The sequence below is a fragment of the Neoarius graeffei genome, chromosome 1 (assembly GCF_027579695.1).
Source record: "Neoarius graeffei isolate fNeoGra1 chromosome 1, fNeoGra1.pri, whole genome shotgun sequence".
Lineage (NCBI taxonomy): Eukaryota > Metazoa > Chordata > Actinopteri > Siluriformes > Ariidae > Neoarius > Neoarius graeffei.
The window spans coordinates 121,363,218-121,388,523 of record NC_083569.1 but is presented as its reverse complement, the minus strand read 5'-3'; the positions used below and the strand labels follow the sequence as shown (position 1 = coordinate 121,388,523).

The 25,306-nt window shown below is 40.5% G+C and overlaps 1 protein-coding gene across 2 annotated transcripts in view; it reads left to right on the top strand.

Annotated features, from left to right (window-relative positions):
• Positions 1 to 23,819, top strand: part of LOC132882886 (uncharacterized) — a 52,902-nt gene extending 29,083 nt beyond the window's left edge. Inside the window, exons 5-7 of one of the 2 annotated variants that reach the window (XM_060915991.1) lie at positions 18,376 to 18,503; positions 23,146 to 23,257; positions 23,477 to 23,819. In XM_060915991.1, the coding sequence (XP_060771974.1) occupies positions 18,376 to 18,503; positions 23,146 to 23,257; positions 23,477 to 23,567 (331 nt within the window). In that variant the 3' untranslated portion in view covers positions 23,568 to 23,819. The remainder of the gene's footprint in view (positions 1 to 18,375; positions 18,504 to 23,145; positions 23,258 to 23,476) is intronic. The other variant, XM_060915996.1, reaches the window with a different exon arrangement.
• Positions 23,820 to 25,306: the final 1,487 nt, after the last annotated feature.

Genomic DNA, 25,306 nt, shown 5'->3' with positions numbered 1-25,306 from the left:
ATAAACATGGAGGACATGGAGTCGTTAGTGTTGCTGGTCTTGGTGCTGTGGCTTGTTGTCACCGACAACGCCAACAGATACTGGCAAGAGCGTATAGATGAGGCGAGGCGCATAAGGCTTCAGAAATTCTCGTAATTCGTAATTATTCTTCTTCCGGGTTTACGGTGTTTACAGATCCCAGCGTGCTCGCGGGGCGTGTGTGGGCATGTGAGGACACTCCTCCTCACCAATCAGTGCACAGGGGAATGTCTCCTCACGCCCCTAGCCCCACTCGGCTCGGTTTGGCTCGCTTCAGCCCCACTCCAAAACCGTGCGAGTTTTGGGTGCTGAGTAGGGCTGAAGCGAGCTGAGTCGTGCTGCTCTGAGGTAGTCGAAACGCGAGCCGTGTCGGGCTGAAGTGAGCTGAAAAAGGGTAGTGGAAAAGGGCCAATAGACATAAACAACCATTCACACTAACATTCACACCTACTGTCAATTTAGAGCCACCAATTATCCTAACCTGCATGTCTTTGGACTGTGGGGGGAAACCGGAGCACCCAGAGGAAACCCACGCGGACACAGGGAGAATATGCAAACTCCACACAGGACGGACCCCTTCGGCTGCTAGGCTTGAACTCAGACCCTTCTGTCTGTGAGGCGACAGTGCTAACCACTACACCTCCGTGCCACAAATCTAAAGTCATTTAGCACAAATCTGAAGACATTTAGCACAATTCTAAAATCCTTTCACACAAGTTCTAAGAACATTTAATCTTTCTTTTAAATACTTACTGAGAATGTTTCAAGATGTTTGATGGATTTTAATGGACGTTGTGATGGTAGTTCTCCTTGTTTGATGGAGTGTGTATGTTAGTCATAGAAAGGCCATTTCCATAACACCAAAAAGGAGGACACTTTGCAAAATTCAGTGATGCCAACACAAAACAGAAAAATAATACCAAACCCATAACACATAATCAGACTCTGGTGCACTTACCATGAATGATGCTTATTTTTGATACTTTTGGCCTTTCCTGTCACCCCTTTTGCTATAAATAAGTCAGTGTAGATCTCTCGGGCCACTTGGATAAACTTTACAAAGCTGCGAAGCAGAGATTGTCATTTTTAGGCAATGAAGCTTCACAGAAAAATTATGAAAGTGAAAGGGCACCTGCGCTCTGACTGTTGTTTTTGTGCTTGTCTGTGCAGCATGTCGCTCAATTGCGCCTTTCCCTTTGCTGCTTACAGCCACATCACAACGACACAAATTACAGTGAGTCATCCTTTCTGCTTTTTTGCGATGAATTGATGATCTTCATTAAACTGTGGCTGGAGCTGGCCAAACCGTCTCTGACCTGGTCTGATTTGACCTCAAGTCACATGGCTAATTTGTTTACATTCAGCTATTGACCAATGACATTTCAAATATTTATTTGACACCGTCATCAAAAGAGTTATGTCAAAAGTATTGATGGAGTGTATCGTTAGGCAAAAGCTATGTATTAATACCATTACTCAGTTATTTTTTGTGAAAGTATAAAATTGACTGGATCTCAAAAGGAGGACACATGAGCATCCAGCTCAAAGCTGCGCCGGTAGATGGATATGTTATTTCATAATGTATGAGTCATAGCATAGCAGAAGATAATGATTTATCACACAATTAACAGTGTGAATGCATGGGAGTAGGAGGGATTTAACACATACAGTATTTCAATAGTTTGTCCCTTTTAAGAGCAAATCTTTCACTGGGTACTGGGGACAAAACAAAATTATCAAAATAAAAGCTCCCCATAAAAATCCGATTGGATTGGAAAAGTGAATTTCTTCATCTATCCCACTGCTGTTAGAACAACAGTTCTGTCAGGACCATTTTCATCAAGGAACTTTATTTCCATTGCAATATTTGTAGCAAATTGGATTTGGCAGATGCCTCTGTTCTGGGACCTCCCTGCCCTTCCATGTACCTGCATGGAATGGCTAAAGCAGTGAGGGTGGCAGCAATGGAAATGGCATGGATAAAGGATGTCCCTGCCCTTCCATGTGCCTGTGTGTTAATTCTTGAGGCAGGGAGAGCCCCTCTCTGCCCATCCATGTACTTGCATGGAAAGGCTAAAGCAGAGGGGGTGGCAGCATTGGAAATGGCATGGACTAAAAATTTTAGTCTCTTTGACAAGGGCCAGATGCAATGGCTAGATGACTGGATCAACACATCTCCAAAATTGCAGGTCATGGGGGTGCTTCCAGTATGCAGCGATGATCATCTATCAGAAAGTGGTCCATGGAAGGACAGAGGAGGAGCTGTAGCACAACTTACTAAAAATGTTAATGCTGGCTATGATAGAAAGGTGCTAGAATGCACAATGCATCACAGCTTGCTTTGTATGGGCTGAGTAGCTGCAGGCTGGTCAGGACACTCATGCTGACTTCTATCCACCAAGGAAAGTGCCGACAACAGACATTTGATCATCATTAAATGGACCATGGGGCAATGGAAGAAGGTGGCCTGGACTGGTTTGTGCGCAGGCATCAGTGAGGCAGAAATGACATTGATCGACCGACATGTAACTCAGAGGGACAGATTTTTTGGGGGAAGCGGGAAGAAAAAAAAAGCACAGCTTGTTGGGTATGCCCAATGTCACCTGAATAAGTTGGAAACTAACTATGGCCGGCATAAGAAAAAGGGGAGAGCCAGAAGGTAACACAGGCATGAGGGAGCCCCGGGACATAAAGCAGCAGCCACTACACCGTCAACAAACTCAAGTGAGCAAGTGAGTGGGGACTGACAGCATCCATACATCCCAGTTTACCAAAACACTCTATGTCTGAGGACCCTCCAGATCTACACCTTTATCTCATAAACACCAATAACACAAGGCTTGACTAAACAGATGTGTTTTCAGCCGAGACTTAAACACTGAGACTGTGTCTGATTCCCGAACACTACTTGGAAGGTTGTTCCATAACTGTGGAGCTTTGTAAGAAAAGGCTCCGCCCCCTGATGTAGCCTTCACTATAGACCCCTTTCACATGACGTCACCGCGCCGCGACATTTTGTTAGGCGCCATATTGGAAGACCAAGTACATGCACTCACAATATAAAACAAAGTATGAGCGAGAGTAAAGTGACACGATGGATGATAATTCGGGTTATGTGAGTACATTACCAGCTGCAGAAAGGGCACGGTATGTGAAGAAACTGGCTGTGATTGATGGGTTTGACCCATATGATAAGACTCAGAAAAAATTATGTGAATCCAAGCACACAGTTTAACGCAAAAGTTCGTTTATATCCCGACCTTGTCAGCTGTCAGATTTATGTTAATGGACCCGGTAAGCTGGTAAATAATATTTATTTATTTTTTTCTTTACCAAATTCTAACAGAAAACGAGAGCGCCCGAAAGGGAAAACCGAGCCGAGCCGCCTCACAGCTGTAATGCAAATTGCTTTCCTCCTCAGTATACAAGTGCGCTTCCATGGCAGGGAAAAAGAAACTACATTCTGCCGCCTATGTAGTCCCCTATTTAAACAAATAGGAGTCATTCATACGGAAGCGTATTGCTTTCACTTGGAAAAAAAAAAAGAATCCAGTTTTTTTGAGTAATTTATTTTTTTGGTTTGTTTTTCGGGGTAATTATTTCAGTTTTTCTGAGTATTTTTTTTCTTCCTGTTTTTCTGAGTAATTATTTTATTTTTTGATTTGTTGCTTTCACTTGAAAAAAAAATCCGGTTTTTCTGAGTAATTTATTTTTTGGTTTGTTTTTCGGGGTAATTATTTCAGTTTTTTTGATTAATTATTTTTCTGTTTTTCTGAGTAATTATTTTTCTGTATTTTATGGTAAGTTTTTCTTTCGTAATTAATTTTTTTTTTAATTATTGAGATACTTCGAATGGAAGCAAACATGGCTGGCTTGTTTAGTTTAATCAAGTTTTACTTTGATCTGGGTTTAAGACACTGGGAGATAGTCCTGTCTTTAAGTCATATAGATGGTATTACTATTAGTTTGTCAACTTTACGCAGGCACCTGAAGACTTTGAGGTTGTTCAGAAGGAAAGCCCATTCAGATCTCTTAGACACAGCAATGTTTCTCCAGGATCAGCTGGACATATATGGCATGCTCCATGGATACAAGATGATGCATTTGAAATGCATTCAGGCTGGCTACGTGGTGACTCAAGAGACGATCAGGAGACTGCTGAAAATATTGGATCCGCACGGTGTGCAGCTGAGGTGCCGGAATCGCCTTCGGCGGCGTATGTACCAGAATCCAGGCCCAAACTTTTTATGGCATGTAGACTCATATGATAAACTCAAACCGTACGGGATCTGCATCAATGGTGCAATAGATGGATTTTCACGAATGGTGATATGGTTACATGCCTACTCTACAAACAGTGATCCCAGAATAATCGCGCAATACTTCATTGATGAGGTGTCATCAAGGAATGGAACTGCTGCCCGAATTCGTTCGGACCTCGGAACCGAGAACTGTTACATTGAACAAATGCAGATGTTCTTGAGGCACGATCATCTGGACAACTTTTCGCACAGATGTTATCTGTATGGATCGAGCAATCACAACCAAAGAATAGAGAACTGGTGGGGCTTTTTAAGGAGGCAACATGCACAGTTCTGGATGAACATGTTCCAAGATTTAAAAGACTCAGACTCCTTTTCTGGTGACTTCCTGGACAAAAGTCTCATTCAGTTCACATGTCTTGAAATAATAGAGGTAAGAACTGCAAAACGTTTATGTTGTTTTTTCCCATAGTGCTATATATGTCAGAATAATACTGTGACACTTGCTCAGCTTAGTGCTTAATATATAGGCCTACTATTATTAGTGAAAAAGAGCTCACTCCATGTAGGCTATATTCAAAACCTTAGTAAAGTAAGCTTTAAAGTCAACAATATTCAAAGTACTTAAAGTATGAAAAGTATAAAATGCAATAAAATGTTCCTGTCAGTGTTTTGATGTTTTTAATTGCGTAATACAGTTTATTATTGCAGATGTTTAAGTTGGAGCTGATTTGAACTACATTACTGGCTAATTTAATGATCATGTGTGAACTGAATTTCTCACTTTCTATTTTTATTTATCTTTAGAGAGAACTGCAGGACGTTGTTCACCTCTGGAACGCTCACAGAATTCGCCCATGCAGAAATGCTGTGTCTCCAGGTGGGCGTCCAGTCATGATGTACACCCTACCCCAACTTTTTGGTGCCAGAGAGTACCTGAAAGAGGTATCCCAACAAAAAATAGAAGCCTGCAGAGAGGAATGCCTTCAGAGAGGTCCGTATCCCTGTGATGATACAGTGTTTGACATTTGCTGCCTTGCCATGGCAGAAAACAGTCTTCATCCACCCACCTCTCCAGAGGAAGCCATTGAGCTTTACATGTTTTTACGTGCTTACATACGAGCTTGAATTTAATGATCACAACCTGCTCTACTGGATTAAATGACTGGATGTAAGCCTCCACATAAGGGTAGAAAATCTTATGGACCATGAATTTCTAACTGTGAACTCTTTACTAATAGACATCTGCCATTTGTGCTTTGTATATCTTTCTGTTCATTATGGAAAAATTACACATCATAATAAGTGCTGGCAGTCCAATAGCTGCATATGAAATATCGCATCACATGTTACATGTTGTGAAAAAATGGAAAATCTTGGGTGCATTGTAAAAAGAGCAGCCATCAAACAGGTTATAACATCTTGTCCTTAATGGTGTGTATGCTGAATTTCAAATGTAGCGCTTACAGACACAATACCTGTTAAAACTGAGCAGTGAAACTCTTTTCTCTTTTGATATTTAGTTATTGTTTATCGTAGCATTTAGGAAATATACCTTCCTGTTTTTTTGTTTCTCTCATGAAGTTACTATATGTCCATTTGCAGCCAAACAATTACATGTAACAATATTTGGTGAATATGTGTGTATCTAAAATTAGTTGGTGATTGTGAATGAATGTCATCTCTTAAACTTAACTGAACAGTTTAGATCAACTATTCTTATGTATTTGAATGAAATGTCACTCTATAGATTTATGTTGAAATGCAGTTGTCAATAAACTTTCAGCAAATGAAGCATACAATTATCTTTTATTAGGGCATGCATCTTTCCTTGAATTTACACATTTGATAACTTTAACATTTCACAATAGAAGCACCCCATAACAAAAGGAACATGTCTAATTTTATGATTGTGGATGGAAACATATGTCTCACAGAGCAGGACTCCTGAACTACATGATTCAACAGTAAAGACAATCTGTTTGAAGACAGTACAAAACAAGACAGAGCTGTGATTCTATTTGTAAAAAACACACCTCAAAGTACCTTTTAATGTAACGAGCAGATTCACAAACACTGTCAGTATTAACATCTGACATGAGGTAGAGATTCAAATTCTGTTATGATTTAACAGTGAAAATATAACAGAAGTATTTTTAATGCCCAAACATCATTATCCTAGACTGATAACAAAAGTGTCTTAAATCAAAGTAAATTGTTAACTGTTTCTTGGTATGATAGAAAGAAAATATCCAAAATAAAAAAATTAATCTGTGCCCACACAGCCCCTGAGCTAGTCACATATTCTCCTTACATGCTCTGATAACAAAAAGTGTCTTAAAGCAAAGTAAGTTATTGTTTCTTGATATAATAAAACCAAAATCTTGAAATGTAATAACTATTTTGCACTGATCACACAGCACCTGAGCTACTGTAATCACATTTTCTCCTTATATGCTCTATCCCACATTCACACAGTCTAAACATACATCACTGGCACTGAAGGGGAAGAGAAAATTGTGTATGGTGTTCATAAGTCACTTATGCAATGTCCATTGCATAAGTGTTGCTGGACAGTATAGACACCATTTCAGCTCGAAGCTCAGGGTAGCTGCTGTAAGTTGATGGCAGCTCCACAGTTGGGCCACAAGTATGGGCAATTGGCCGCCGTGCTAGCCCTTCCAAAGAGGTGAATGTGACTTGAATTTCTTTTACACAGATGACATCAGACCCAGTCAGAAATCTCATCAGCTTCCGGAGACCTATTTCATCCAATCCCCTTATGTACTGATGTAAAAATCGCAAACTTTGGTTCTCTGCTGAATTAGCTGGAGAAGCTGTTATCATCTTAATCACCTTTCGTGTTGTTGGTTTAATGTCCTCATACAGCTTCTTCATATCCTGTAGACTTGGGAAAAACTTCCTGAGTATTGGTCCTGCAACCTCTGCAATATTATCCAATGCATATTTTGGGTGCTGGATCATTTGCTTGTGGGCGACCTGGACAAGCACAGCTCTCAAGTTATCTGGTGTCGGTACTGTTCTTACTCCCATGCGATCCATAAGATCAAGAAGCTCTTCCTCGTCATCGCCGACAACAGCCTCTTGCAAAGCAGTGGACAAGAGATCACGCTCAGACTGACTAAGATACAACATCAGGGAGTCAAACAGTAAATCAGGTGAAACAGAGTGTTCACCAAATATGACTGCTGCTGTAAAGGCTTGTGCCAGCCGAAATGGAAAATACCCCTGGTCCTTCAGTCCCTTGGCCAGTATCCTGCCAACAGACTTCCATTCCTCCTCTTGCCATTTTGGGGATAGTGATGGCACCCTCACATCTGCACCTTCTGCTGCACAGTCTAGGAATTCTGTCCAGAAGGCAGCATATACATCCCTTGACACACCATCAGCATCTGCCCCCATTTCATCAATGAAGCTGTATTTCACAGAGTAGGTCATCATTGCTTCATCTTTGAATTGAGCAATCAGTTCATCTAAGAGAGTCACTCTGTGAAGTTTCACAGTCACATGCAAAAGTTCACTTGCTGGAGTTGGTGGTCTAGCAGAAGCTGTCTCAGCATCAATAGGAGTTGAGGTGTAGGTGGGGGTGTTTATTTGTGCCTCTTCTATTGTAAGGATTGGCTCATGTATGAGTGTATCATCAAGATCACCTAAAAACGGCCCACCTGTCAAAGGACCAAAAATGACCTCTGATGTATTACACAAAGATGTAAGATCAATAACCTGAAGAGCTGCAGTAGAGACAACAGCTGATATTGTGGCAGTGCTTTGCTCATCATCTTCGACTGTGTGCATTTGATTTTCACTGTTATGTCTTTTTGGTGTCAGCTGCTCGACCTCTTCCATTGTGTGTTTATCTTGTCCAGATTCTGTTGTGCTTTCATGTTGCTCATCTGTCTGTACATCAGCTCCTTCCTCTTGGTCATCACCACTGGTCAGGGTCTTTGTGAACAAATAAAATCTTAACAACCCCAATTTGTGTGTCTCATAGTAGTCTCCCACACTAACATCCTCATCAACTTGTGCTTCTTGAAAGTTAACTATATCATGACTGAACTCTTCCCACTTTCCCATCGTTGACTTTTCATTAGGGAAGAACAGTTTTTTAGCTTGTGACAGAATCTCAGTTTTAGTGGCATTCTTGTTCATATCAAGAACTCTGGTTCCTCCACCACTGCGTTTTCTGACCTGTCTGTTGTCATGTATCCACCCTAATTCTATTTTTCTGGTTGTCTTCCAGGCTCTCTTATTACGTTTTAGATGCACATTTGTTGGTTGCACTGTATTCTCCCCCTCAAAACCTTGATCGCTGTCTTTGTTGCTCATTGTGCCCATTTTCTTTTTAAGTTTTTTAAATAAGGACAGTCTTTTTGTATCATCTCCACCTCTTCTCTGTTTTTCCATACAGAAACGCCTTGTGGCAATCCTGTCACCATAGGCTGGAATGTAAGAAGCCATAGTGGCATCATCTATTTCTCCAATTACCGAGCTATCAATCTGCAATAAAAACAAAAAGTATAAATTAGACATGACAAAGGTTGAAATATATTATCGCCAAGACTAGTTACTTCTGTGCCAAATTCCAGGACAACCAATTATAAATGCCTAATGTAGATGATAACATAATGGACAGTATGAGACAGTACAAAAACAGCTTTTGAAGTTGTGACTTACATGATCCTGCTGCATTTTCTGAATACTCTCCTCAGGAACACCTCTGCTGCGAAGAAATATCCACAGACCATTATCTTGTTGGAGGCCGGGGGTTGAGGATGTAGCCATTGCTGGCACTGCAAAAATTTAGGAAAAAGGCAGAACCTATATAAAAATTTGTTGCACCAACAAATAATATGTTTAAAACTGTCAAGGCCAATTGTATCATGATATTATCATGATATATATGGAAGCACAAAATAATTTTGTTTAAAATGGATGTTTCAGGTCTTGACTGTTGACCTATAAACACTCTGTATAATCAACTGAAAGTGGACCTGTCATTAAACATTTGAATACACTCACTTAAAATATCACCAAAATTGATTTGTGTAGTGTCTTTTGGTGATGAAAGCCTTCACTGGTTATTCATAAACAATAACATTACTCTGATAGTACAGAAGACTAAACTCAGCAGCTCAGAGTGGGCTTTTATTAGTAGTATTATTGTTGTTATTATTATGATTACTATTCAAATAGTCAATAAAATCCAGATTGGGGCTTTGCAACATAGGGCATGAGTAACTTGTACTTTACTAGTAAGCAGGTGCAAAAACGTTTTAAATTTTAAATTGTTTTATTCAACATATGGGCCTATTCAAATAATTATGTGCATGGACGTTTCATGCAGGATCCTTCCTCAGTGTGTTTCAGGTATGCATGCATGTATTAAATAAATAGGAAATAGCAAAGGAGAGGGAGCCCATGAGCAAGCCACAGCAACCTCAGCAACTCAAAAACACTCGTCATGGTCCGTCAATGGTCAATATAGTGACTAGTCTACTGGCAACGTTCTGTTTGTTTACATGTTTACATGCCCCATGTTAAACAACTTCTATGTTAGTATTCTCATGTTATGTCTCTACAGTGTTAGTGTATACTAATAGCATTTAACCTAACGTTATAACGAATGGCTCATCCTATTTGTGCCAAGCCAATATAATGAAAGAAAGGCGATTCATTTTTGATGAGCAACAATGTCCAGCACGATGGAAACAAAACTGTTAGCTTACCTGACATCTTAAATCATGCCGATAGACACCATTCGAACTACGGGGGTACTCGGGGGATCCGAGATCCCCTGAAACAGACATGAGATCCTTTGAAAACATGATTTGGGAAATGTTGGGGGGTCTCTAGCCTGACCGATTCGTTCATGTTTGTGGTGCCATTTGTTTGTTGACGCGTGTTGAAATGGAAGATTGGTTGTTGACATGATTTCCAGTGATGCTTTGGTGCTGCTGTGGATCAGATGTGTTGAGTAGCCTGACTGTTTTTTTTTTTCTTGCGTGTGGTATCATTGTTGACGCGAGGTTGTTTTTTGAACATGCCAATGCGGACACGATTTCCCCTGATGAGTTATGACTTCAGACGCAATGCGTGTGTGGAGGTGTGGAGTCCGCGTGATATGTGCGTAAGATAGGCTTCTCATGTGTTTGGAGGTCCGCGCTCCGAGACAAGCGCAAGCACACACACACACACACCCGCAAATATCGGCATAGTTCGAACACTGCCGATAGACATGTTCGTCTATCCCTAACTGCTACATTGAGCAATAGGCTTACAGTAGAAGGATAAAGTCTAAAACATAACAAGAGTATCATACCTTGTCTGTAACTGTAATTACATGCCTTACCTTTACTGAGCCAGTATGGTATAAAGTTGACAGTGGGGCATGCACGTACGGGGCAGGAGGCATCATAGATGGACGGGAGTCACTTGCAGGTTGCATGTTCTCGTGGGATTTCAAAGTATCTCGATAATTCAGAAAAAATAGCTCGAAAAACAGGGGGAAAAAATTTGCACGAAAAACAGAAAAAAAGTTACTACGAAAAACAGGGGGAAAAAATTTGCAGGAAAAACAGAAAAATAATTCAGAAAAACAGGAAGAAAAAAATACTCAGAAAAACTGAAATAATTACCCCGAAAAACAAACCAAAAAAATAAATTACTCAAAAAAACTGGATTCTTTTTTTTTTCCAAGTGAAAGCAATACGCTTCTGTACATTCAGGATTCAGCCATGTTTTTGCTCCGTGTTTTTACTCGACCAAAGTTAAACAGTATTATGAGCTTGAAATTGCATAAATAAAACCATTTGGTGAAACTTTGAAGAAGAGATTGTACTGGTTTAAAGTTTTTACCAAACGTTTTCATGTCGACTCCAATTAATACACTAGTAGAATCGATGACTAGTTTAGTAGGCCAAAACTTTTTTCAATTTTTGACTGTACCAGCCTGAAAAAACCTTGCGACAGTCAAATGGAAAAAAAGCAAGCTGGTCATGTTGTACTGGACTAATCTATGACTAATGAGTATAGTAAGTGATACTTGCATTTGCTTACCTCAAAGTGTCCGCAGATCATGCACAGACTTATCCATTATATCCACAGTTTTTTGCCAAGTCTCACACAGGTTTCTTTCAAGTCTACTGTTGGGCCAATAAATCATAAATAAAACAGCTCAGATTTGTTTGTTTAAGTCGTTTGCCACTCCACTTTATTCTCGTGGGTTCACATACTGGTGCCGTTATTTCCCCCTAATCACGAGTTTGTTGGTCTTCCAAAATGGCGCAGGGTCTGTTTACTTCCGGTTTCGGGTGACGTCAGTGAAAGGGGTCTATACGAGGTACCAGCAGATAGCCTGCACCTTTTGATCTAAGTAGGCGTGGCGGGTCATAGAGGAGCAGAAGTTCACTCAGTTACTGAGGTGTGAGACCATTCAGTGCTTTAAAGGTCAATAGTAGTATTTTATAATCAATACAAAATTTGATTGGGAGCCAATGCAGTGTTGATAAGACGGGGTGATGTGGTCATATTTTCTAGTTCTAGTAAGGACTCTTGCTGCTGCATTTTGAACTAACTAGAGCTTGTTTATGCATTTATTGGAACATCCAGACAGTAAGGCATTACAATAATCCAACCTGGAGGTAACGAAAGCATGGACTATTTTTTCCATGTCATGTAGTGACATTAAATTTCTTATCTTAGCAATATTTCTGAGATGAAAGAAAGCTATCCGGGAAATGTTATCAATGTGAGTTGATAACATTACCCGCGTTACCATTGATAATGAAAGCATGGACTAGTTTTTCCGTGTCACGTAGTGACATTAAATTTCTTATCTTAGCAATATTTCTGAGATGAAAGAAAGCTATCCGGGTAATGTTATCAATGTGAGTTTCGAATGAAAGACTGGGGTCAATAATCACCCCGAGGTCTTTTACTGCTGCACGTGAAGAAACAGAAAGGCCATCCAGAGTCACTGTGTAATCAGAAAACTTACTTCTAGCTGCATGTGGTCTGAGTACAAGTACTTCAGTCTTGTCAGAGATAAGCAGAAGGAAGTTAATAAGCATCCATTGTCTAATGTCCTTTACACATTCCTCAATTCTATTAAGCTGGTGTAAATATGAGCATAACTGCTATGCCACAGCTTTTTCAAGGATCTTGGAGATAAAGGGGAGGTTTGATATTGGCCGATAATTGGACAGCTGACAGGGATCAAGGTCAGGTTTTTTAATCAGGGGTTTGATAATTGTTAGTTTTAAGGATTTGAGTACATAGCCAATCGTAAGAGAAGAATTTATTATTTAAAGAAGCGGTTCAATTACTTCAGGTATTATCTGTTTGAATAGATGTGTAGGTAAGGGATCTAGTACACAAGTTGAGGCTTTTGATGCAGAGATTAATGAAAGTAATTCAGTTTCTTTTAGGGGAGTAAAACATTCTAATCGATGATCCGATACAGTTATATTGCTAACTACAGGGTCACTTTCATTGTCTGACCTTAAATTAGTAGTTTGAATTTTTTGTCAGATATTCTCAATTTTGTCATTAAAAAAATTCATGAAGTCGTTGCTACTACATACTGCAGGTGTGCATGTGTCTACAGTGGACTTATTCCTGGTTAATTTTGCTACAGTATTAAATAGGAATCTAGGATTATTTTTGTTATCTTCTATTAGGGAGGAGAGATATGTTGATCTCGCAGCACTAAGAGCTTTTCTATACTTCAGGAAGCTCTCCTTCCACGCTAATTTGAACACTACCAATTTAGTTTGATGCCATTTACGTTCCAATTTTCGAGTGGTCTGTTTTAAAGTGCGAGTGTCATCATTATACCAGGGTGCTAATTTTTTTTTTTTTTATCTCTGACCATTTTCCTTTTTAGAGGAGCTACATTATCTAAAGTATAGCACAACGTTGATTCTAAGCATTCAGTTGCCTGATCAAGTTCTGCAGGGGCCGACAGTGACCCAATCAAAGTTGATAACTCTGGGAGATCATTTATAAAGCTCTGTGCAGTAGTTGAAGTGAATGTATGTTTAATACAGTAGCATGGTGAGGTGCATATATTATTACTCAGACATATTTTGAATGAGATGAGATAATGATCTGAGATAACTTCAGACTGTGGAAGTATGACTATATTTTCTACGTTTAACCCAAATGTTAGTATTAGATCGAGGGTGTGACCACCATTATGGGTCGGTCCTATGATATTCTGATTAATCCCTACTGAATCTAAAATGGACACAAACGCTGTTTTTAAAGGGTCTTCTGGGTTATTGAAGTGAATATTAAAATCTCAAACAACTAAAGCTTTGTCGAAGGAAATAACCAGATCTGAGATAAAATCTGCAAATTCAGAAAGAAACTCAGAATATGGCCCCGGGGGCCTGTAAATAATAAGTAACGGAATTAACTGGGTAGACTTATTTTTCAAGGCTACATACATTATATTAGTATGAACAACTTCAAATGTATTAAATTTATAACCAGGTTTGTGTGTTACACCTAGATAATCGTTATAAATAACTGCGACGCCTCCTCCTCTGCCAGTTAGACGAGGCTGGTGTATATGACTGTATCCAGGAGGACTCGCTTCATTCAATGCTATATATTCATTTGGCTTAATCCATGTTTCTGTTAAACACAGTACATTAACCCTTTGGTGACTGACCCCTTGAAAATGGTTCCTCCAGGAACTATGACTTTTCAGTTGTCAAGACAACAGAAGAACTAAAATACAAAAACAGAAAGATACGTCACAATGCTCTTGTGCACAAAACAAAATGCTCTTGTATTTTAGTTTTTCAGTTGTCTTGACGACTGAAACGTCATCGTTCCTGGAGGAACCATGTTCAAGGGGTCAGTCACCAAAGGGTTAAACTCCTGATCAGTAATGAGTTCATTAACCATTCACGCTTTAGATGTAAGAGATCTAATATTTAATAGCCCCACCTTTAGATCAAAGGTGCTGGCAGCAGCTGTACAGTCAGTATGATCTAATTTTATATTGATTAGGTTACTGGAACAAACTCTCTGAGTATTTCTACTTTTTTGTTGAGCTTGGGGAACAGACACAGTCTTGATGTAGTGGACCCTGAATGACGACTCTGTGCAGCTAGCAGACAGTCGGTTTAGCCTGTTCGTCTGCTCCCTGGCCTTGGCTCTGGATTGTCAGAAATTAACTAGGCCTGTTCTGAGACTATGACCTATGCTGCAGGAAATGAGGGCAGCACCTTCCCAAATGGGATGGATACCGTCCCACCCTAACAGGCTAGCAGTGCCCTCAAAATTAGCCCAATTATCTATAAAGCCCACACTCTTTTCAGAGCACCACCTGGACAACCAGCAGTTCAGCGACCATAACCTGCTGTAAGCTACATTGCCATGCCACACTGGGATGGGGCCAGAGCATACCTCTACAAAATTACTCTTAATAACCTCAGACTGACGAAGGCATATATCATTAGCTCCTGCATGGATAACGATCTTTGAGAACCTGTGCTTGCCTAGGACCCTAAGATTACCTGCTATGTCTGGCACCCTGGCTCTCGGTATACACCTAACTAAAGCTGCTGGTGCCCCTAAAGGCTGAGCTAATTTCACATGCCATATGATAGAGTCCCCTATAACCAGAGCTCTTTCAGGTTTCTCAGCGGGTGCGTCACTAAGGAGAGCAAACCTGTTCGGCACGTGACGCGGAGAGGAGTGGTGCTCCCGTGGGCGAGCCTCAGCGGTAGCTTTGGCTCTATGCTTATGCCGCCAAGTTGTCACCCATTCGCCCCGCTGTAAGGGCTCTAATGCCAGAGTTGGGGGATTACTAACTCCACCTAGGGCATCCAGACTTTCCCCAACAGAAACTACACTGTTCTCACGCTCACTGGCCTTCTCTAAAGCCTGGACACGTGCTTCTAACACTATAATCTTCTCCATCAGAGAGCTAACTAATCTGCACTTATCACAAATAAAGTTATCGCTAGCGACGGAGGAAGAATGACTAAACATCCTGCACTCAGCACACTGAACAGGCTGAAGGTGTGCCATAATGAAAGGATTCATGTACCTTAATCGAAGATCTGTTGATATTAAAGCAGATCTGATGTGGATGGCCTCCGCTTGTGGTCTTTACGCAAGAGGGGGGAAAAAGAAAGCTTCTGTTCTCAGCGTTCTTCCAAAAAAAGAGAGAGAAAAAAACAGAAAAAGGAAAGCGAAAGTGGAAAATACAAAAAAGAAAGTGACAGTCCAATAAAAATGAAGAGAATACTGGAAAATTATTTGTAGATTTTTTTTTTTTTAAATTAGTAATTAACACCAACACTCAAGGAAAAAAGACTCGTCGCAAACAACTCGGGAACCAGGAAGTGCGTAGCACAGAATTGCTCAGTGAAGGTGAAATTTGCCATGGTTTATGTGTCAATGACGGGTCATTAAAATAGACACAACAACACTTTTTTCTTCCTGAACATGCTCCATTAAAAAGAACAATAGGATTGCAAAAGTGAAAATCTTTGCTATCTATATCAGTGTTTTAGATAGGATTTTAGATTTTTGCTAAATGACTTTAGATTTGTGTTAAATAACTTTGAATTTGTGCTAAATGACTTGTGTGAAAAGACTTTTGTGTGAAATGATGTGCTAAATAAAATAGGGCCATGTGGCCCAAAATTCATGAATTGCTCTATTCAGAAAAAAGCGAATAAAATTGGAAGTCTGTGAATTGAATTCAGTAGCTTCCGTTCCACGAAACAAAAATAACTGGGTGTCAGGGAAAATTGTTTTTATGACTTACACTTGAAAAATCTGAAAGGTAGTCCAGCTTTAATATCAAGCATCTGATCATAAACGAGAAATTTGAAACTTGAATCCCCTGTGTACAAAGCGAGCTCCATGAAAACCTGGTGTGTTATGGCTGGAGTGGAAGAACTCGAGTGTCCTGCACAGAGCCCTGATCTCAACCCCACTGAACACCTTTGGGATGAACTGGAACTGGAGCCTATTTGACATCCCAACATCAGTGTCTGACCTCACGAATGCTCTTGTAGGTCAATGAACACAAATCCCGACAGCCACGCCCCAAAATCGAGTGGACAGTCTTCCCAGAAGAGTGGAACTTATTATAACAGCAAAGGGGGAATAAATCTGGAATGAGACGTTCAGGAAGTACATATGGGTGAGATGGACAGGTGTCTACAAACTTTTGGCCATATAGTGTAGATTGTTGTCTCTACACTATTTTGCGAACTGCTCCACCTCCTTCCTGAACTCAGACTCATCATTGTTGCTGCTGAGGCCCAAAACTGGAGGATCTTCAACAAACTTGATGATGTGATTAGAGTTGAACTTTGTAGCACAGTCATGAGTCAGCAGTGTAAACAGCACAAACAGCCACAGCAATTTGAAACCAGCAACCCTTTTGATTTATTAAAAGACAACACATGCCTTTTATATAAGTATAGCGACATTTAATGTTATTAAATTTGACATTAAATAATAATGACATTAAATTTCATGATATGGTTCATTTATTTTTCACATGTAATTTTGACACAATTCATGGAGTTTCACATGTATTTTTTTCATTTAACTTTTTGTTTTTATAACATTTCACTAATTATTCACATGCTGTCAGATGCATTTGCTTGAATTCACGTGTGCAGTTTCATGGTGTATCGTATTGAAATGAACCTTCATCTGGTTTACTGTCTCATAATCACATGGAGAAAAAACTGATACTCGTGTGAAATCTGTGTGATTTTGCAGAAAAGGAATAATGCTTAGCACTTTCATTACAAACACAGTCAGGGAAATATTGAAGTGTTTAATGATAATGATTTATTATCTCTGTGTATTGTGTGTGTGATGTGGTGTGTTGGTTATCAGAAGCTCTGACTCTACAGTGTTATAGTTTAACTCCAACAAAGCTGCACTTATTCATCTTTATTTTATTTTTATTTTAAGAGTTTAATGCAGTGAGATGATTTTGGTCTAAAAGTATTAAATGCTTATCAGATCTTTCTTATCAGAGCTGAAACCCACAGCAGGCTGTTCTGTAGAAGAGGGGCGTTTCTTTTTCTCTTCGTCAAAGTGGAACTTTTTTGTCACCATCAAACACCCAAACCACACCCTCACCCTCTTACCAGCTTATATAAACTCAAGCTTCAAGTGATATCTGCATTAATACCATTCTGTTTGCATCGTGATCTTCATCATCATCATCAGCAGCAGCAGTCATGTTCTCTCGTTCGCTCCTGCTGGTTCTGCTGGTTCTTGTCTGCCTTCAGTCCTTCACATCGGCCCAGAGTAAGATAAAGTTAATTATTTTTATAATATTTATTTAATTATATTTATTTAATTATTATTATTATTATTATTATTATTATTATTAGTATTATCATCTGTTTAAGATATTTTCATTAATTGAGGTCCTTGTGTACTTTGACTTCTTTAAAATAAACTAGACTGGTGTCGTTACTCGCTACCACTCCCCTGCTTTATAATGATACTGAATTTCCTGAAAAGACGACCAGGCTGCTGAAAATAACCAGCGTTAATAAACCACTGTGTGTTTGTCACACTGTTACAGTGAATTACTGACCAATCACAATCCAGAACACCACAGCGCTGTGGGACAATTTAACAAACACTACAAGCAGAATCTTTTAGTCGACATACATAAAACCATTTGATGTTGGTTTTTGAGCCTTTAATCACAGAACTAAATGTATAAATGTTTTCACACAGGTGCGGATGAACCAAGGAAATGCTGTTTCAGTTACCAGCAGAGCCCAATCCCTGCAGATATCATTACAGCGTATAAAGAAACAGACCTTCAGTGTACAAACCCTGGAATCATGTAAGCTTTCAGCCCCTCATTTATTTTTTATTCATTTCAGTTAATATTAAAAAGTTTATTTCCATGTCAGTCATTGCTTTATGGTTGTGTATAATATAATATTAACTTTAATAGATTATCATTTTAAATGATGTTGGAGGTTTGGGACGTGTGAGAGTGTTTGAGTTTCTGATTTTATTGCAGTTTAACACTGATGTAAATATTCTCTCTCCTCTGCAGCTTTACTCTAAACAACGGCATAGAGGCGTGTGCAGATCCTAAAGACGAGTGGGTGAAGAACAACATGAAACAAATTGACCAGCGCATGTTTACAACCACTGACACCGTGAACACTCAGCTGAAAATAAGTGGGTGAAGAGGGTCATAGAAACAAATTGACGAGCGAGTTTAAAAACCTGTCCTAATCTCAGCTATAATGTTTAAATCCTCTCTCCAGTTCTAACCAATTATTTTGATTAATATTAAACAAAATTCACTGTTTATGCATTTAAACAGAAGGAATGAAGCTTTTCACTGTATATCCGAATTGAAAAAAAAAAACTTTTGCTTTAATTCGTCTCGCAGTGTTTATCTGAATTGAACCACAGGCAGTGGGGATTAGTTTTATTTTCAGACATATTAAAGGGCATTTTCTATCACAGATTATGGCTTTTTTATCAGTTACATTTTCAAGAAAACAATGTTGGTCACATTCCAAGACATTGTGGGTGGTTAAAGAGAGCAACTGGACTTGCTTTCACCTCTCATCCGAAAGGCTTCTTCAGTTCTGTCTGACTGGTAGGGAGCATCAGGTATTTATCCTCTCATGGATGAAAAGCTCATCTAAGGTGTCATTGAGTCATCCTGTTGGTGTGGGTCACTGGGGGCTGGTTGTGAACGGCCTCGAGAGTCGTTAGGATGATCAATGGATTGCCCGTTAGGGTGATCAATGGAATGTTGATTCTCTCTGTCCTCAAAACAGCTGGGTTTTGTTGTGCATTCAGTTGTCTGGGAAGTGTGCCAAGGACTGCATTGTAGGTGGCTGATAAATGATGTCTCAGGGCCTCTGCATGCTCTTGCGACAAGGCTTTCGCAGATAGCTTTTCACAGACAGTTGTAATTTATCGTTGAGCGGGGAGTAATAGGCGTGCGCGATGCTATTCACCGCCACAACGCAAGGCGTCGCGAAGTCGCGAAATCGCTAGGAGTAGTTGGTGGGTGTGGTTAGTGGAGTGTTTATCCTCCAGTTACTTATAATGACTAGAACTGGAGTCGTATAGATGTATATACTTCCTCACTTCCTCGATCAACCGCTCTTCATGCTGCTCCATCTTCGCTCGTGTTTTAAAAATGGCGGTCGTGAAAACAAACCAAACTGGGAAAGGAGGGAAGCGGAAGTGCATGTACAGCGGATGTAGAGTGGACCAATCAGAGCCCTCTTGTCTGCGATGCTGTCTGCGAGGCTTCTGCGGTGGTCACAATTTTTGGGAGGTGCGCGCAGAGCGTCTGCGAAGGGGGGGCTACGCAGATGCCATCTGCGACGCCATCTGCGAGGACTGCGTTGTCAGCATAAATTGGCCTTTAGACCCCCACCTCTGTTCAGTGATGGTTGTTCCAGGTTGACAAAAATGTCTTCTTTAACTCCTCGCTCATACCAACGATCCTCTCTGGCTAAAATGCGTACATTGCAATCCTGAAATGAGTGTCCTTTGTTGTTAAGATGAAGGTAGACAGCAGAGTCCTGGCCTGAGGAACTGGCTCTCCTGTGTTGAGCCATGCGCCTGTGAAGCAGTTGTTTAGTTTCCCCAATATGTGAGTCTGTGCATTCCTCACTGCACTGAATGGCATACACTACGTTGTCCTGTTTGTGTCTGGGTATTCTGTCCTTAGGGTGGACCAGTTTCTGCTTCAGGGTGTTACTGGGTCTGAAATGTACCAGAATGTTGTGTTTGTAGAAGATCCTCCTGAGTTTCTCAGATAGACAAGAAATGTAGGGAATGACAATTGCCCCTTTTCCACCAAAGCAGTTCCAGGGCTGGTTCGGGGCCAGTGCTTAGTTTGGACCCGGGTTTTCTGTTTCCACTGACAAAGAACTGGCTCTGGGGCCAGAAAAACTGGTTCCAGGCTAGCACCAACTCTCTGCTGGGCCAGAGGAAAGAAGCATTTACATCAGCGGGGGGGCGGAGTTGTTAAGACCAACAACAATAACAAGACCGTGAAAGATCGCCATTTTTAAGCGACGAGAAGCAGCAGCTGTACAAACGCAAAGTCATCCATTTTTATTCTTGTTGCTGTTGTTGCTTCTGCTTCTTCCGTGTTGGTTTTGCTTCGATATTTGCGCTAAGATTTATGCAAACGTAGCAACGTAACTGACGTATACAACGACATAACTGACGTATACAGCGATGTAATGATGTGACTTCCCTTAGCACCACGAGCTATGGAAAAGCAAACTGGTTCTCAGCTGGCTCGCAAGTTGAACGAGTTGTGAACCAGCACCAGCCCCGAACCAGCCCTGGAACTGATTTGGTGGAAAAGAGGTAAATGTTCTTGCGTTTGTTCCTGTTATCCTCCTTGTCCGTTCCCAGCTGTTTTCAGTGACTCACATGAGGACAGATACCCCTTTTCCACCAAATCAGTTCCAGGGCTGGTTCGGAGCCAGCGCTGGTGCTGGTTCACAACTCGTTCAACTTGCGAGCCAGCTGAGAACCAGTTTGCTTTTCCATAGCTCGCGGTGCTAAGGGAAGCCACGTCATTACGTCACTGTATACGTCAGTTACATTGCTGTATACATCAGTTACGCCGCTACGTTTGCATAAACCTTGGCACGAATATCGAAGCAAAAACAACACGGAAGAAGCAGCAGCAGCAACAACAACAACAACAACAATAATAATGGATGACTTCACATTTGTACAGCTGCTGCTTCTCGTCGCTTAAAAATGGCGATCTTTCGCAGTCTTGCTATTGTTGTTGGTCTTAACAACTCCGCCCCCCTGCTGACGTAAGCGGTTCTTTCCTCTAGCCCAGCAGAGAGTTGGTGCTAGCCTGGAACCGCTTTTCTGGCCCCAGAGCCAGTTCTTTGTCAGTGGAAACAGAAAACTCAGTTCCAAACTAAGCACTGGCCCCGAACCAGCCCTGGAACTGCTTTGGTGGAAAAGGGGCATGAGAGAATCAGCATTCCATTGATCATCCTAACGACTCTCGAGGCCGTTCACTACCAGCCCCCAGTGACCCACACCGTCAGGATGACTCAATGACACCTTAGATGAGCTTTTCATCCATGAGAGGATAAATACCTGATAAATACCCTAAGAGTCAGACAGAACTGAAGAAGCCTTTCGGATGAGAGGTGAAACATCTTCAAGAATCTTCAAGCAAGTCCAGTTGCTCTCTTTTACCACCCACAGTTTACTATGACCTGGATGACTGAGAATCTTCACAGACATATTCCAAGACATTTCATTGTTCATGTCATCTTTGATCACCTCTGACAATTAAAAAAAATGTTTTTTGCTCATTAGTATCTTTAATTCTTCCACATTATTTTCTCTTCTGTATCGCTTCCTGTTTAGCTGCCACATTGTTTAATTTGTCCATATTTACATGCAGTACATACACACATTGAACTATCACTATAAAAAATGTATATCAATCTGTGGCACCCGGGGCGTGGTCAAGCGTCAGTCTGTGAATGGAGGGCGGAGTCAGGGAAGGTAATTGGCAGAATCACTGCACCTGATGGGAATTAACCTGGGTTTGTGTGTCTCCCCCAGTGACCACGCCCTGTAAGAGGAAGGGAGCTCTCTCCCCAACCAGAGCGCTTGTGACTGGGAGAGAATAAAGTAGAAGCTGAAAAGCTAAAATAAAAAGAGTTTATGAGAACTCAGTTCTGGCCTGCCATGCTTCTGTGCTCCACCCACCTTAAACGATTTCGACAGTGGTGCTGAAACCCGGGATGCCAGAACTGAGTTCTCATTAACTCTTTTTATTTTAGCTTTTCAGCTTCTACAGTGGTGTAGTGGTTAGCACTGTCGCCTCACAGCAAGAAGATCCAGGTTCGAGCCCCGTGGCCAGTGAGGGCCTTTCTGTGCAGAGTTTGCATGTTCTCCCCGTGTCCGCGTGGGTTTCCTCCGGGTGCTCCGGTTTCCCCCACAGTCCAAAGACATGCAGGTTAGGTTAACTGGTGACTCTAAATTGACCGTAGGTGTGAATGTGAGTGTGAATGGTTGTCTGTGTCTATGTGTCAGCCCTGTGATGACCTGGTGACTTGTCCAGGGTGTACCCCGCCTTTCGCCCGTAGTCAGCTGGGATAGGCTCCAGCTTGCCTGTGACCCTGTAGAACAGGATAAAGCGGCTAGAGATAATGAGATGAGATGAGACGACCAGGCTGCTGAAAATAACCAGCGTTAATAAACCACTGTGTGTTTGTCACACTGTTACAGTGAATTACTGAGTGACAGGGTGGTGTGATGAAGCAGAGCTCCTGTTCCCACCCTGAAGTTGATTATTTTCCTGTAATAGTGCATCCCCAAGTGTTTCATTCCTCTGAAACCAAACCAGTTTACAAACTGTTCCAACATTACATCATAAGAGGAGTAAGGGCCTTGCTCAGGGGCCCAGCAGTAGCAGCTTGGTGGTGGTGAGATCTGAAATCACGAGCCTCTGATCGGTCGTCCAACATTTAAACCACTGAGCAACTGTTCTCACTGACATTAGAGCAGCGATAAACAGTCGTTCACTCACCAGCTGTTACCATAGAAACGATAACGTATTAGAACGAGGGCATTAATATAAACCTGTGATTGGCAGCTGCACTACTGTCGGAGCTGCTGTTATAGAAAACTAATCAACACCTTCTGACCAATCACAATCCAGAACTCCACAGCGCTGTGGGACAATTTAATAAACACTACAAGCAGAAACTTTTAGTCGATATACGTAAAACCATTTGATGGTGGTTTTTGAGCCTTTAATCACAGAACTAAATGTATAAATGTTTTCACACAGGTGTGGATGAACCAGACAAATGCTGTTTCATTTACCAGCAGAAATCAATCCCTGCAAATATCATTACAGTGTATAAAAAAACACACATAAAGTGTACAGACCCTGGAGTCATGTAAGCTTTCAGCCCCTCATTTATATTTTATTAATTTCAGTTAATATTAAAAAGTTTATTTCCATGTCAGTCATTGCTTTATGGTTGTATATAATATAATATTAACTTTAATAGATTATCATTTTAAATGATGTTGGAGGTTTGGGACGTGTGAGAGTGTTTGATTTTCTGATGTTATTGCAGTTTAACACTGATGTAAATCTTCTCTCTCCTCTGCAGCTTTACTCTCAAGAACGGCAAAGAGGCGTGTGCAAATCCTAAAGACGAGTGGGTGCAGAACAACATGAAACTAATTGACGAGCGAGTTTAAAAACCTGTCCTAATCTCAGCTATGATGTTTAAATCCTCTCTCCAGTTATAACCAATTATTTTGATTAATATTAAACAAAATGCACTGTTTATGCATTTAAACAGAAGGAATGAAGTTTTTCACTGTATATCCGATTTGAAAAAAAAAAAAAACTTTTGCTTTAATTCGTCTCGCAGTGTTTATCTGAATTGAACCACAGGCAGTGGGGATTAGTTTTATTTTCAGACATATTAAAGGGCATTTTCTATCAAAGATTATGGCTTTTTTTTCCAGTTACATTTTCAAGAAAACAATGTTGGTCACATTCCAAGACATTTCATTGTTCATGTCATCTTTGATCACCTCTGACAATTTAAAAAAATGTTTTTTGCTCATTAGTATCTTTAATTCTTCCACATTATTTTCTCTTATCTATCGCTTCCTGTTTAGCTGCCACATTATGTTTAATTTGTCCAAATTTACATGCAGCACATACACACATTGAACTATAACCATTAAAGACCATTAAACGACTTCAGCTGGTTCAAAATGCAGCAGCGAGGGTTCTCACACGAACAAAAAGAACAGAGCACATTACTCCAATTCTAAGGTCCCTTCACTGGCTTCCAGTAAGCTACAGAATTGACTTTAAAGCATTGCTGCTGGTGTACAAATCTCTAAATGGTACAGGGCCCAATTACCTCTCTGATATGTTGCAGCGGCCTAACCCAATCAGATCTACCAGATCGCAACAGAAAAATTTACTATTAAAACCAGTTGTTAAAACAAAGTGTGGTGAAGCAGCTTTTAGCTACTATGCAGTACAGCTATGGAACCAACTGCCAGAGGACATTAAAAATGCTCCTGCTGTTGGCAGCTTCAAATCTAGGTTAAAGACCAAGCTGTTCTCAGATGCTTTCTGTTAAATAATTAATATTTTACATTTTTTATAATCTTTTTCTCTGCATGTTTTAAATTTATTTTAACTTTATTCTATTTTATTCTGCTAGTTTTTTTTTTCTCTTTCTCTTTCTCCTTTTTCTTTTTGGCATTTTAATATTTTATTTCTACTATTGTTTAATTCTTATTATTTTCTTTTAATTCTTTTAATTAATTATTTTAGAATAAAGATAAAATTATTTTATGTAATTTTATTTCTCTATTGTTTACTGTTTTTGTTTTTACTTCTGTAAAGCACATTGAACTGCCATTGTGTATGAAATGTGCTATATAAATAAACTTGCCTTGCCTATCACTATAAAAAAATGCATATCAATATTTAATAAATATAAAATAATTATCACCAAACTGCTGTGAGAAAAGTAAAAAACCCTTTCGGACATGCGTCAGTATCATCTTCAGGGTGGTTACAGTAACTACGCCGTCCCCAGTCAACAGGCAAAGTCGAGGTTCCGTTTTACTGATGTTTAGTACGCAGAAGCACACCAACACCATCGTGTAGACCAGTGGTTTTCAAAGTGGGGGCTGTGGCCCCCTGGGGGGCCGCCAGCGGGCACTAGGGCGGCCTCAGAAAGTTGGAGGAATGATAACAAAAAAATTGCAAAAAAAAATATATACTTCTCATCTCATCTCATTATCTGTAGCCGCTTTATCCTGTTCTACAGGGTCGCAGGCGAGCTGGAGCCTATCCCAGCTGACTACGGGCGAAAGGCGGGGTTCACCCTGGACAAGTCTCCAGGTCATCACAGGGCTGACACATAGACACAGACAACCATTCACACTCACATTCACACCTACGG